Here is a 14,635-nt window from a genome sequence, read left to right as displayed (position 1 = left end):
GCAAATAGCTACCTGTAATGATACCGAAGTCATAGTAACTGTAAGGATTTTAAGAATCTTGGTCCTGAAGCTCCTAATCTAAATTCCTAAATACTACTGAAAACTTTAAATCTCCTTTCTAAATAAAACTAAATTGTGTCTAATATGTGTGTGTGTGTGTCTGTGTGTTTTATATATATTTTTAAAATCAATTTATTTTTTGAGATGGACTTTCACTCTTGTCGCCCAGGCTGGAGTGCAATAACCTGATCTTGGCTCACTGCAACCTCTACTTCCCAGGTTCAAATGATTCTCCTGCCTCAGCCTCCGGAGTAGCTGAGATTACAGGTATGTGCCACCACGCCCAGTTAATTTTTTTGGATTTTTAGTATAGGCGGAGTTTCTCCATGTTGGTCAGGCTGGTCTCAAACTCCCAATTTCAAGTGATCCGCCCACCTCAGCCTTCCAAATTGCTAGGATTACAGGCGTGAGACACCACACCTGGCCCACAAAATATTTTCTTGGAGTAACTGTCTTCCTTTCCCCAACAACTTAAAACCAACAAATGAACAAATAAAAATTAAACTCCATCATTTTTTCTTTATTAAACATAAACCTCAAGAAAATCTAAAAGTAAAAATAAAGCTTAAAAATTCATTAACCATCACTTACAGATTACTATTTTTGTCATCTCCCTTCCAAACTTCTATAGACATTCTTTACACAAATATTTTTACACAAATGTATTTCACTAACAAGGCTTTATTCACATATTGTAAACATCTTTCCATGTTAATGAGTATATTTCTATATCATCTATCACAATATATAGTATTCCATTAAAATAAATATAACACAAATGATTCTGTTAGGCATTTAGCTTGTTTTGAATTCTTTTTTTTTTTTTTTTGGGAGACAGGATCTCACTCTGTCACCCAGGCTGGACTGCAGTGGTGCGATCATGGCCCACTGCAACCTTGACCTCCTTAGCTCAAGCAATCCTCCCTCCTCAGTCTCCCAAGTAGCTGGGACTAAGGCGTGTGCCACCATACCACCTAATTCTTATATTATTTTGTAGAGACAGGGTTTAACCATGTTGCCTAGGCTGGGCTCTTGAGCTCAAGCAATCCACCTGCCTCAGCCTCCCTCACAAAGTTGGGATTACAGGCATAAGCCACTGTGCCTGGCCTTCAGACTTTTCTTTATTATAAATAATGCTATTACATCCTTAAGTATTTCAGCACATTCTTAATTATTTCATTAGTTTAAACTCCCAGAAGTCAGTCTGTTAGGTCAAAGACTTTTTTTAATATATATTTTTTTGAGATGGGGATCTCGCTATGGTTGCCCAGGCTGGTCTCAAACTCCTGGGCTCTATTGATCTACCCGCCTTGGCCTCCCAAAGTATTGGGATAACAGGTGTGAGCCACCGCACCTGGCAAGGTCAAGGGCTTTTGAATAACTAGCCGAACTCCTTTCAAGAAAGGCTATACCAATTTAAAATCCCAACAGCAATACATGAGAGCAGTATCTTCCCTTAAAATCATGAAAACTCTAAAAATTATAATAATTATTTGTGTTTTTTAAAAGATGGGTATAGAAATTGGGCTTACTTTTCAAGAAATAAGCTGTATAATCTAAAATGTTAAAAATGTAGAAGGGAGTTAAAGCCTAAAGAAAAAGCTACTAGCTAATCTGGTGAATGCAGGAAGAACAACCATAAAAGGAGAGGAGAAAAGATGGATCTCATGGTCATACCTGCTGTAATTTCAAATAGAATTTTGTCAATTTCCATTTCTGCTTCTTCCTCCATTTCTTCCTGATCGTCCATGCTTTCAAAAGTGTCCTCTAACATCTCCTCTATGATCCCAGCCTAAACACAAAATAAATATGTCACTTCAGTCAACTGTTAAATCTGTTTCCATCAGACACCCTACATATCACCTAGACTGAGCTCCTAAGTCCAGTCCATCCTTTCAAGGACTTACACACAAGACAATTGGCCAGAGGAAACAATGGATGTGTCCTCTCTGCAGAAATGCAAAAGCTCCAAAGGGAAAAGGCTCTCTAAATTTAACAGCCTAGGGTTAGGAAGTGCCGCTACTGGCTGTCAGTAGAGCTTCCTAAAGTAACCCAGACTTAATATAATGGCAGCACTTGGGAAACGGCTCACTGACAGATGAGTGTATTTTCAGAGCTGTTTTAGGAAGCATCTGCCCTAACACTGCAAATATAATCCGTGAACACGGGTTGGAATATGGTATGAAAAGTGTTTGGAGCTGCAGTAGATGCCAACAGCAGGGCAGAAGCCAAAAAAGGCCTGAAGAGGACTCTGGTTTGTCCAGGTTACATATGCCAGAATAGGGTAATCTGGTAGGTCTGCAAGGATCTATTAACCACAACCTGATCACCCAGGAGTGGGAGAACTAAGATAATATTTCTGGACCCAAGAAGGTAAAGGCCAGATACTTTTCCAGAAGTCCTGTGCCTGGCAGCCTGCAGGAGCCAGCCAGTCAGCCTCCTTTGTTCTCAAGGCAGTATGGCACCACTGCAGGACACAGGCAAATGGCTTTAACACTGGCCCAAACCAACCTGGCCCTGCGGTCTTTGTGCTCAGCAGTTACTCAACTCCCAGTTAGGGCCCTATGTTGGTTGTTACTGAAGCAAAAGTCAGAACAGCATCCTCCAAAGTCAACAAAGAGGCTGCTGACATCCCTGGGCAGAACAGGTAGGAAGGGGTTGAGTGGCTGTGGTGGAGGGCACGGGTTCAGGTTTCCACAAAGCTGCTAGAAAAAGAAAATCCTGACTGTCTTGCCACCTGAAAAAATGAAGTCCCTTGCTTTGTACCTTGATGTTCTGGTGATTCAAGGAGCAGAAGGTCATGTGTGGCAGCTCTGGCTGCCTGCCTGAATCTAACTAGCACCCTGTTCTGCCCATCCTCAGATCCCTTCTTCCCAACCAAAAAACAAATACCTTCACATTCATGTTCACCCAGGTGGAACCCTAGGGCCTCCTGAATGGGGTCATCTTAGTACTGGGGACTACTGTAAAAGAAATGCAATAAATGCTTGCTAATTGGTTAAAAAGAGTCCACCAGAATCCTAATTGTAATAACCCTTCACACTCTGGAGGTAGAAGTTGTCATTTATTTATTCATTCAACCAATAACGATTCATCAAAGTCCTGTTCTGTGCCACACAATAAGCCTGGGGATAAACGGAATAACTAAGATTGTGTTCCTGCCCTTGAGGAGCTGGGCCCCTACTGGTCTTCATAACGTACTACATGGAAGCCTTCCTCCAAATCTGTATTACTCCCAGTATTCAGAAACCATTATGAAAAAGATCCTAGATTCTTTTTTTTTTTTTTTTTTTTTTTTTTTTGAGATGGAGTTTCACTCTTGTTACCCAGGCTGGAGTGCAATGGCGTGATCTCGGCTCACCGCAACCTCCGCCTCCTGGGTTCAGGCAATTCTCCTGCCTCAGCCTCCTAAGTAGCTGGGATTACAGGCACGCGCCACCACGCCCAGCTAGTTTTTTTTTTTTTTCGTTATTTTTAGTAGAGACGGGGTTTCACCATGTTGACCAGGATGGTCTCGATCTCTCGACCTCGTGATCCACCCGCCTCGGCCTCCCAAAGTGCTGGGATTACAGGCTTGAGCCACCGCGCCTGGCCGATCCTAGATTCTTTAAAAAAAAAAAAAAAGGCTTCCCTCTCAGATCCTAGAGGCTCTATGAGTTAAAATAAGAAGGCCTGAAGGCACTCCAAGAATGATCTTGTTACCCAGTTATAGATGAACAGTCAACACCAACTTGAAGGCAAGACACACTACTTGTAAAGGACACACTGTCCTGACCCAGTTCCTTCCTTGCTGCTACTGCCTAAGAAGTTCTCATTCAAACCCCCTGGAGCCTGGGCTTTTTATGTTGCTTTTCTGCCAATTTTCTTTTCCAGCCCCTCTCTCCCATGCCCTAAACCCTGTATATAATTCAAGTTCATAAATGAAATTCCCTGAGAGGAGGGAGGTGATCTCTATGCACAGCCTCTATACAAGAATTTGAGGTATGTACTCTCGGTTGTCAGCCACAGGTCTGAAGCATGAACCACCAACTGTATGAGGGACTTCCATCCTCATTTCCTCTGTGACAGCTCACGTGATAAGGTCAGACATCAGTGCCCCAATTCCAGATCTTCACTTACGACCATGGTACTCATAGGGAAACTACCTGGCGACCCAAAGGCTCAGTTTCTGTCTGTATAAAAAGAGGACAAAAATCCCTACTTCTCAAGAGAGCTAGGAAAACAGGCTAGGACATAAGACAGTATGTGGCTGCTGGGGCTCAGCAGCAATGCCCTCTTTATCTCTGCCCTTGTCTGAAGGCCGCGAGTACAAGTCCTTGCCAGACCCTGATCCTGGGGGTGGCAGATTTTTACACACTTTCTATTTGATTCTCAGTCTCTCTTTTTTAGTTTAAAACAGGGATCAGCAAACTGTAGCTGCTATAGGCCAAATATGGTCTCTGCCTGTTTTTGTAAATAAAGTTTCTTTCCATCTCCTTGCCTTTGTTGGACCCTGCAAACTTTATTTCCTTGATCCTAAATGGTTGCTCCTTGGATCTCCCACCTTCTCTAGAGCTCTGGGCAAACTTCTGTTTCTTCTACAGAACACTCTGGCAATCTGACCCAGCCTCTGCCATGCTGAGCTCAAATGGTTTCAATCAATGTTAACAGCTACTCCTTAACAGTATTTCTGTCCAGCAGGTGTAGTCTGTTCATCCCCACCCACCCTTATCCCTAGCCCCCTGCTACTTGCTTAAAGTGACTCCAGGGTTTGGAAAGGGAAGCAGGGCTAGCCCCAGGTCACCTTCATCATTTCTTTGGATAGCTCCCTCATGGTGGCCTGAATTTCTGGAATCTTCACAAGACTTTGCATGGCCTTCATCACTTCTGTGCTCTTCTGCAGGGAACCAGCCACTCGCAAGACCGCTGAAAGAGAATGGATACAGTCAGGATTGTTCAACAGGATGGAATAAAGAGAGAACCAAATTATGAGCCATTCCCAATGAGAGCAGCAGCAGATGGACTCCCAAAGTTACCTGTGTGCCTTTAAATTAATTATTGTTCTAGCTGACCAAGAGACTGACTTTTCTAAATTGTATGCTATCTGGGTTACTACTGATATGAATTCAATGAGCATGCACAGCAACTGACCAATCTGGAGAGTAGCCTGAAGCCACTCTTGACCTTTAGAAAAAGCAGCCAACTTGGAGTTAACTATGACACCCAGGAAAACGACAAATGGGAGGAACAGCTTCAGACCTTATAAAGGCCACATTAGAAAGGAGAAGGCTTTAGGACCCAAATAGAGCTCCTCATACACCAGCCTTTGGACAGTGTCTGTTCAGTATGGAGCCAGCTTATCACTGGTCCTCAGAAAAATAAGAGAAATGAGGATAGATAAGAGTGAATATGTAGTATGTGTGTCAGTGTGAGGTGGTTCTTTACTAGAAAAAAATGTTCTGTAGTCTGAGATTGTATGCATACTACAATCTTCTTTATAAGAAATCATGGCAGTATCAAAAGATCACTGCCCCACCCTCAATGTCTTTAACATGTCAAAGAGTTGGCAACCAACCAAACCTGTTTTGGAATTTTGTGAGGCTTGAAGTTCTGAAAGCTGTCTTATACAAGCTGTTCCCTAAAACTGGTTCACAGACTTCCTTCCTCTTTCCTCCTGGCTATGCCAGGAGTCACTACAGACTCACCTCTGGTGGAATCCAGATCCTAGGAAGCTTTCACATCTAAGGGAAAACAAGAGTGACCAGAGAAATGCCTGTCTGACATTTATAGCACTGTGATTTTTTTAAAGGAGTAAGGGAGTTTGCTAGTTGCAGAGAACACTTCATTTCTCTTAACATGGAAATTGGAAAGTAAAATATTTATTAATATTAGTAGAATGACAGAGGAAGTGTTAAGAATCTGTGAAGCTGAAATAAGCAATAAATTACATATGCCATTAAAATGATATAAAAAGTTATAGAATGCTAGAAGTTACTATTGATAATACACAGATGGGAAGAAAGGGGTAAAAATAAAGCAAATTCCATCCAGTTTTTTAATAAAGTCTGATGTCCACATGAGCCTGTAGTTGTATTATAATTTACATCCTGATATATCCTTATACATATTTTAAGTTGTATTATTATTTGCATCCTGAGTCTGTAACCCAGAGAGAGTACCTGAACATGGTATGTGTTCAATAAACTTTCTTGAGCTGAATTAGTGAAAAGAAGGAAACAGATGGGAGACATGGAAAAAACAGTATGACTAGAGAAGTATTTAAACACTGAATCATTTGTATTTTGAAAAAGGTATAAATTTCTGATTATTAGAAGGTACAAGAAAGGAAGAGTCAATATTGTAGGAAACAGAGGATGCAAAAATAAACATAAAACTTATTACAAAAACATTCAAGTTGATAACCAATCAAAATGGATTCGGTAAGTGGATTTTTAAAAGGCCGGACTAACTGTATGTTGTACACTTGAAACTCAAGACAAAGGTGATTGCTATGGTTTGAATATGTCCTCTCCAAAATTCAGGCATTGCCACTGTGACAGTATTAAGATAGTATTAAAAGGTGATTAGACCATGAGGTTCCACCCTCATGAATGAATTAGGTACCCCTAGAAAAGGGCCTTCAGGAGGCAATTCATTCCCCCTTGCCCTTCCTCCTACCATGGGAGGACACACCATGCCTACCCTCCTGAGAATGCAGCCCTCACCAGACAACCAACCCTACTAGCACCTTGATCTTGAACTTCCCAGACTCCAGAAGTGCAATAAAATTCTACTCTCAATAAATTACTCAGTCTCAGGTAGTCTGCTACAGTGGCACAAAACAAACTAAGACAGGTATTTTTAAAAATGTATTTCCTATGTTCTAAAAAGGAAAAGGAAAAAAGGTATGGCAGGTAAAAATTATTTCATAATAAAAATAGTCACACCTTCAAAAGAATGAGAAGACAAGCCACAAGCTGCAGGAAAATATTTGCAAAAGGCATATCTAATAAAGGACTGCTATCCGCAACATACAAAGAACTCTTAAAACTCAATAATGAGAAGATAACTGAACTTAAAAAAAGCAAAAGACCTGAACAGATAACTCACCAAGATGATATACTAATATAAATGGCAAGTAAGCATACGAAAAGATGTTCAATATCTTATGTCAGTAGGGGACTGTAAATTAAAACAACAATAAGATATCACTAAAAATTAGAATGGCCCAATCCAGACCACTGACAATACCAGATACTGGTGAGAATTTACAGCAACAGGAATTCTCATTCATTACTGATGGGAATGCAAAAGCATACAGCCACTTTGGTAGACAAAGCCAGACACACACCTACCATATGATCCAGAAAGTGTGCTCCTTGGTATTTATCCAAATGAATTAAAAACGTATCCACAGAAAAACCTGCACACAGATAGCTTATAGCAGCTTTATTCATAACTGCCAAAACTTGGAAGAAATCAAGATGTCTTTCAGCAGGTGTATGGATAAACAAACTGGTACATCTAAACAGTGGAATATTATTCAGTGCTAAAAAAAAATGAGTTATCAAGCCATGAAAAGACAAGAAAGAAACTTAAATGCATATTACTAAGTGAAAGAAGCCAGTCTGAAAAGGCTACATATTCCCACTGTATGACATTCTAGAAAAGGCAAAACAATGGAAACAGTAAAAGGAAAAAAGAATCAGTGGTTATCAGGGGTTAGTACAGAAAAAAGATGAATAAACAGAGCACAGAGAATTTTTAGAGCAGTGAAACTATTTTATATGATACTATAATTGTGGATATCATCCTAAAGTATCTAAACCCATAGAATGTACAATACCAAGAGTGAATCCTAATGTAAACTATGGACTTTGGGTGATGATGACGTGTCAATGGAAGTTTACTGATTGTAACAAATGTACCACTCTGGTGTAGGATGTTGATGGTGATGGAGGCTATAAACGTGTGAGGGCAGGGGCACAGGAATCTTCAATACTTTCTATTCAATTTTGCTTGAACCTAAAACTGCTCAAAAAATAAGTTTACTAAAAAATGAAAACAACTAAACCCTGAAGGTGAAATCAAGAATAATAGAAGGGCCATCTGTATTCAAGACTGTCATTTTGTATGGTGAGACTTGACAGACTTCACTGCAGCAACACTTGGCATCAGGCATTCCCTCTAGAATCTATAAAACCAACCTGCCAAAGAGTCGTTGGACTTTTATCCTGCCTGATGGGTTTAGTGCACATATGACCTGGACTAGAGATAACTGGGTTTGAACCCCAGCTCTGCCACTTCCTGACTGTGATCTTCAGCAAGCTGAATTGTTTTCCTTATTTGTGGAGACTGAATGAGATCACATATGTCAAAGAGCTTTGTAAATTCTCACACACATACAAATATAAAGTGCTACTGCTGAAGCAATTTATACATGTATCTTAAGAATGTCTCAGATGAGTGAGAACTAGTTAGGATGCATGACTACACCTTGGTGTGTTGCTGTTCAGCTCCTGACTCAGAAAGCACTGATGGGAAAGCCCATGTCCCATGTACAAGATAACCAGCTCAAAGCAGGGACAGGCAATGAGAGGTGAAAAGAGACCTAGTTCCACAACTCTGCTATCATATAAGCCACTGTGCTCAAGTTTTCTGTTATTTGCTGCTGAACATATTCTTTAGCTAATACAACAAAAGAAAGCAAAAATATCATACATTATATTTTATGAAGTGTATGTAACATGAATTCTAAAGTGTGAACAAAACTCTAATCACAGAGTTGCCAGATAGCCTTCTAATGAACTCAGGTACTATTTAAAATACTAAAACTGTCCTCAAATACATTGTACAAACCCATTAAGACCAAAGTCAATTCACACTCAATAGGCATGTGTGGCTTAATCTTAAAATACCACATTAAAAAGCCAAGAACACACATTATATACTAAAATATAAATGGCATCAGGGTAGTGACTGCATCCCACTGTGTTAACAATATGCTGGATGCACAGATGGCAATCAAAAAATAGATGCTGAATGAATAAGTGAATCCATCAATCTATAAACAAAGCATTATTTAATGGTAAAAAGTCCCAGAAAGCATGTGTTAGACTGAAACTGAAATTCCTAAAATCTTGAAAAGACCAGAGTATTCAAAGTATCATTATATAGTTAAGATGTTAATTAAAATGCAAATTTTATGCTTAAAAAGAGTTAAAATGGCAAATTTTGTTATATATATTTTACCATAATAAAAAACCTTCCCCATATCCCCCCCAAAAGGTTGAAATTCTACAGAAAATATTACTAAGTCAGCATTGTAAAAACTAGTTGACTACATTTAAAACTAGAAAGATCAAAGTTACACGGAGAGGAATATAATATAAACTGAGCAGCATTTCATTGGTCACATCTCTTTTTGTTGAAATGCCACTCCTACCCCAGACCTGTCTGCAGATCTCCCTGGTTCAGGCTCTCTCCAACTTCAGGGCCTCTCCACGTGGTCCTCCCTCAGTGTGGAGTGCCAGCCTCACTGACAAGTCCATACAGTAGAGGCTTGGTGGACAAATTAAAAAAAAAAAAAAAAAAAAAAAAAAAAAAAAAAAAGGAATACTTCGAAAGTTATCCTTGTGCAGGTCCACATTAATCTTCTCAGTATTGTTCCATTTTTAGTATTATGTGCTGCCCAAGAGGGCACTAGCTTTCTTTTCTTTTCTTTCTCCTTTTTTTTTTTTTTTTTTTTTGAGACAGAGTCTCGTTCTGTCACCCAGGCTGGAGCGCAATGGCATGATCTTAGCTGGCTCACTGCAACCCCCGCCTCCTAGGTTCTAAGCAATTCTCCTGCCTCAGCCTCCCAAGTATCTGGGATTACAGGTGTGTGCCACCACACCCAGGTAATTTTGTATTTTTAGTAGAGGCAGGGTTTCACCACGTTGGCCAGGCTGGTCTTGAACTCCTGACCTCAGGTGATTCACCTGCCTCAGTCTCTCAAAGTGCTGGGATTATAGGTGTGAGTCACCACACCCGGCCACTAGATTCCTTTTATTTGGAGGATGAATCACTATTTTATTCCCAGTGCCTAGCACTGTGCCTGACACAGCCGACAATAAAATATTTGTTGAAAAATAACAATAAACAAGAGCGAAACTCCGTCTCAAAAAAAAAAAAAAAAAAAAAAAAGAAAAATAACAATAAATGAATTTAACACTGAGATGGTTTTATAAAGACTTAAGTGTTCCTACATAGAATGACAGATTTAGTATTGAGTCAGAAGTATGTTTTTTCTCTTCTTTTGTATTGATCATAAAAATTCCAGAACATTTCTTTAAAAAAAATTTTATATGGCAAAAAGTGGGGAGAAGGAAATAGGAGCTCATTCTCCCAATATTTTAAATTATAGACAGAATATCAATTTACTGGTGACAAAAACAAAGCAACTGACATAGGAAAAGAAATTAAAAACCATAAATAAACATAAAATAATGAAAAGGGTTAACTTTTAAACATTTCATTGAAGAGATTTTAAAGACACAGAAAAGTAGAGAAGTTTCATTTCACCAAAGAGGAGATATGGGTGGCAAATAAGCCCATGAAAAGATGTTCCTAATCATTAGCCATTAGGAAAAGGCAAATTAAAACCACAATCAGCACCATACACCTATCAAAATGCCTAAAATAAAAAATAGCGACAACATCAAATGTTTGAGAAGATGCAGAAAAACAGGATCACTCACACACTGGCTGGTGGGAATTTAAACCTGTACACTTTTACAGCAGCTTTATTCATAATAGCTAACAACTGGAAGCAACTGAGAACTCCTACAATGGGTGAATGGTTAAATAAACTGGTATATCCACAGAATGGAATACCACTCAGCAATAAAAAGAACTATGGATACATGTAAAAACCTGGGAAACTAGATGAAGGGTACACAGAATCTCTCTGTAATATTTCTTGCAAATACATGTACTATATATATGTGTCTACTATTTTCTAAAAACACAAACCTTAATTTAAAAAAAAAAAACATTAAAACATATAAAAATAAAGTAACATTAAATCCCCATACCTGATACAAATGAAAAGAGGATATTATACATAGAAAAACAATTTCTGCTGTAAATATGACCATGTTATATATAATATCAACAACTAAAGATGGAAGCAAAGTAAGTAAAAAGTTAGTTTCATAATCAGTAGATGTAGAGCCCAGTGAAATATTCTGAAAAGAATCTGGACACCAATAATCAAAGCAACAAAAACATGGAACTTTCTCTACCTATCACAGGCTCTCATGGAAATTACAGTTAAATTTTTTAAAAATTAGCAAATAAAAATAGGGCCATTTGTGGTGGCTCACACCTGTAATCCCAGCACTTTGGGAAGCCCAGGCAGGCGGATCACTTGAGCACAGGAGACCAAAACCAGCCTGGGCAACATGGTGAAACCCCATCTCTACCAAAACCCCAACTCTAGCTGGGTGAGGTGGCTCATGCTTGTAGTTCCAGCTATGCCAGGAGGCTGAGGTGGGAGGACCACCCGAGCTGAGGAGACTGAGGCTACAGTGAGCCATGATCGCACCACTGCACTCCAGACTAGCCCACAGACCCTATCTCAAAAATAAAAATAAAATAAAGTAAAAATGATGTTAAAAATAGCATCAAAAACATGCAGCTGATTGGTAGTAACTAACAGCCCAGGAGAGCAATAGACCAACAGTGTGGTTTTTTAAAGCCAATTTAACCAGCATTTTCAAACACAATGAATCCGATTATTTAAAAATATGAAATATTATGACACTTCATAATAATGACATATGAAAGTTCAGAGAAAGAATATTAAAAACATTTGCGTCTCAAAAGTAAAAAATCTCTTGAGAGTAAGACACCTCTTCCTTGTAACAAGGTTAAGAGAAAAAAAAAACAGGTAAAAGGTACGTCATGATTTCCAATGAAATCTCTAACATAAAATAATAATGAACAGAAAGATAAAAATTAAAGGAGACAGTACAAACATTCTATAATATGGTGAACCCAAACCAAAAGGATGTCATAAAAGAATACTAAAACCATATAAATTTCAGAAACTTTCAAAATTTAAAGTCATGTTTATGACTTACATGCCTCCACTTGAAAAAAATAACTTGAAGCAGTTTATTAAAAAGATATATAATGCAGGTACAATAAAATAAATAAGTTCAAAAGTGTGAGTTGATTCCATAAATGTGAGCTGGAGTATCTCAACAACCACACTACTGACAGTTTGGGCTGGGTAATTCTTTTGCTGAAGGCAGCTGTTTTATGCATTCTAGGGTGTTTAGCAGCAGCCCCAGTTTCTGCCCACTAGATGCCAGTAGCAGCACCCCTTTTTTTCCTAGTTGTGACAACCAAAAATGGCCCCAAATACTGCCAAATAAATGCCCCTTGTTGAGAATCAATGGCCTAGGCTAATAAAAGCTACCGCAACTGAGATTAAGTTTAGCTGTGAGCATCTCAACAGCTAAAACAAAAGTTAATCGTGTTTTGGGTTGTAGGACACTCACTGGTAAAAGCAACACTGTTTCACTGGGAAAGATTTCGTTTCAGGCTAGGTTCTAAGATGAATTTCTTCCATGGCTTTTAATATCAAGGAATTATTAAAGTAAGAGTCTTTATTGACTGCACCACTAATTGTATAGAAGTTATAGAAATAATTGTGTGGCTGTTACTTATCCGTCATAAAAAAGCAAAAGAATACTATGAAAACAGCTCAGCAAAGGTATTTCTGTAGGAAGTAAGACTGGAGAGGATAGGGAAGGGTTTCTGAGGATCCAGCCTGCTAATGGGGATCGGACTTTTAAAATTCTAGAGAAATTACTGCCTCATGTCTCTCCCACTTAATGCCAATAATGTGTTCTTATATGGTATTTACAGACTTTAAAATAAATATTTGTATGAATAATGACTAAAATTAAATATAAAACAATCAATTTGTGAGGGAGGTAGATGATTTTCATTCTCTTAAAAATTTTCATTTAATGTTGTATTTTGCTTATGCAGGGGAAAATATTTCATTTGAAAAAGCCAATCGTGCACTGTGGAATTTAAATCTGTAAAAGGTTTGGAGGGGAAAACTTTGAATAAACACCATGATGAACAACACATGACACAGATATATATTTATTTTAGAAGATAACTTATTCAGCAAGCCTTAAAGAAACTGAATTTTAATCTTGTATATGCTAAACCACAATTTAATATTAAATGCAAAATTTGTTTATTTAAGGGCTCAAATTTGTAAACCTGAGTAATAAACGTGTGTGGTAAGTAGAAAATGACATAATGTTAGACTAACAAAAGCAAACTGCAGGACAGTTTGTACAGTACTCAAATAGTAGTTACCAGTAGGTAAGGGGGCTGAGGCCAAGACAAACTGGTGAACAATTATTTTATTTTATATATTCCTGTAGCAATTTTTAAAACAATAAGTCTATATTAGTCCATTCTCACACTGCTATAAAGATATACCTGAGTCTGAGTCATTTATAAAGAAAGGACGTTTAATTAGCTCACAGTTCTGTGGGGTTCAGGCTTCTGCTTCTGGGGAGGCCTCAGGAAACTTACAATCATGACAGAAGGTAAAGGGGAAGCAGGCACATATCCACCTGGCCAGCAGGAGAGAGACAGAAATGGGGGAGGTGCTACATTCTTTCAAACAACCAGATCCTGAGAACTCTATCATGAGACAGCACTAGGGGAATGGTGCTAAACCATCAGAAACCACCCCCATGATCCAATCACCTCCCACCAGGACCACCTCCAACACTCGGGAACATAGTTCAACATGACATTTAGGTAGGGACACAGAGCCAAATCATATCTAAGTTAAAAATACTAGAAATTGTTTAAAAATGTGTTTTGATTCAACAAATTGGTTTAAGTTTCACAAACGTTATGTTTGACCCCAAAGATCCATATGTTGCAAACTCACTTTCAGGTCCTCCAATCAAAGCACAAAACAAAACAAAAAGGACAAAGGGAGCTAGGTGGATGAACTATCCTACTTGGGCCTCTCCCTTTCACTGCATGGGCTGCCCTTCTAGACACACTGTCACTGCTGTTTAAGAGCCTGGAGCTCTCATGCATTTCTGCCATCCAGAACCCCACCACAGCTCGGCACTCACACCTGTCCCCCACTGTTTTAATGGTAAAATAAACATAACATAAAATACATTATTTTAACCCAAAATTATATATAACATAACATTTGTAATTTTTATCCAATTTTAAGTATATAGTTAAGTGATATTAGGTACATTCATTCACACTGCTGTGTAACCATCACCACCATCCATCTCCAGAACTTTTCTCATCTTCCCAAACTGAACCTCTGTACCATCACTTAACTCATTCCCCATTTTCTCTTGCCCTTGGCAACCACTATTCTACTTTCTGTTTCTAAATTTGAGCACCCACGGTACATCATATAAGCGGAATCATGTAGCATTCATCCTTTTTGGAGGTGCTGATTTCACTAAGCATAATGCCTTCAAGATTCGTCCATGTTGTTATAGCATAAGTCAGAACTTCCTCCATTTTTAGGGCTGAGTAA

At 38.7% G+C, this 14,635-nt stretch overlaps 1 protein-coding gene and 1 pseudogene across 2 annotated transcripts in view; both read right to left on the bottom strand.

The window, feature by feature from the left end:
* The window catches only part of LOC101046810 (charged multivesicular body protein 3), a 125,260-nt gene that overhangs the window by 6,806 nt on the left and 103,819 nt on the right, over window positions 1-14,635 (bottom strand). For both annotated transcript variants that reach the window (XM_010330363.3, XM_003942525.4), the window contains 2 exons: window positions 4,844-4,965; window positions 1,738-1,852 (listed from right to left, as the gene is read on the bottom strand). In XM_010330363.3, the coding sequence (XP_010328665.1) occupies window positions 1,738-1,852; window positions 4,844-4,965 (237 nt within the window). The remainder of the gene's footprint in view (window positions 1-1,737; window positions 1,853-4,843; window positions 4,966-14,635) is intronic.
* LOC120362189 (U6 spliceosomal RNA) lies at window positions 9,644-9,742 on the bottom strand (annotated as a pseudogene).

The sequence above is a fragment of the Saimiri boliviensis genome, chromosome 1, assembly GCF_048565385.1.
Source record: "Saimiri boliviensis isolate mSaiBol1 chromosome 1, mSaiBol1.pri, whole genome shotgun sequence".
In the NCBI taxonomy this organism is placed as follows: domain Eukaryota; kingdom Metazoa; phylum Chordata; class Mammalia; order Primates; family Cebidae; genus Saimiri; species Saimiri boliviensis.
This window is presented reverse-complemented; position numbering and strand designations above follow the sequence as displayed.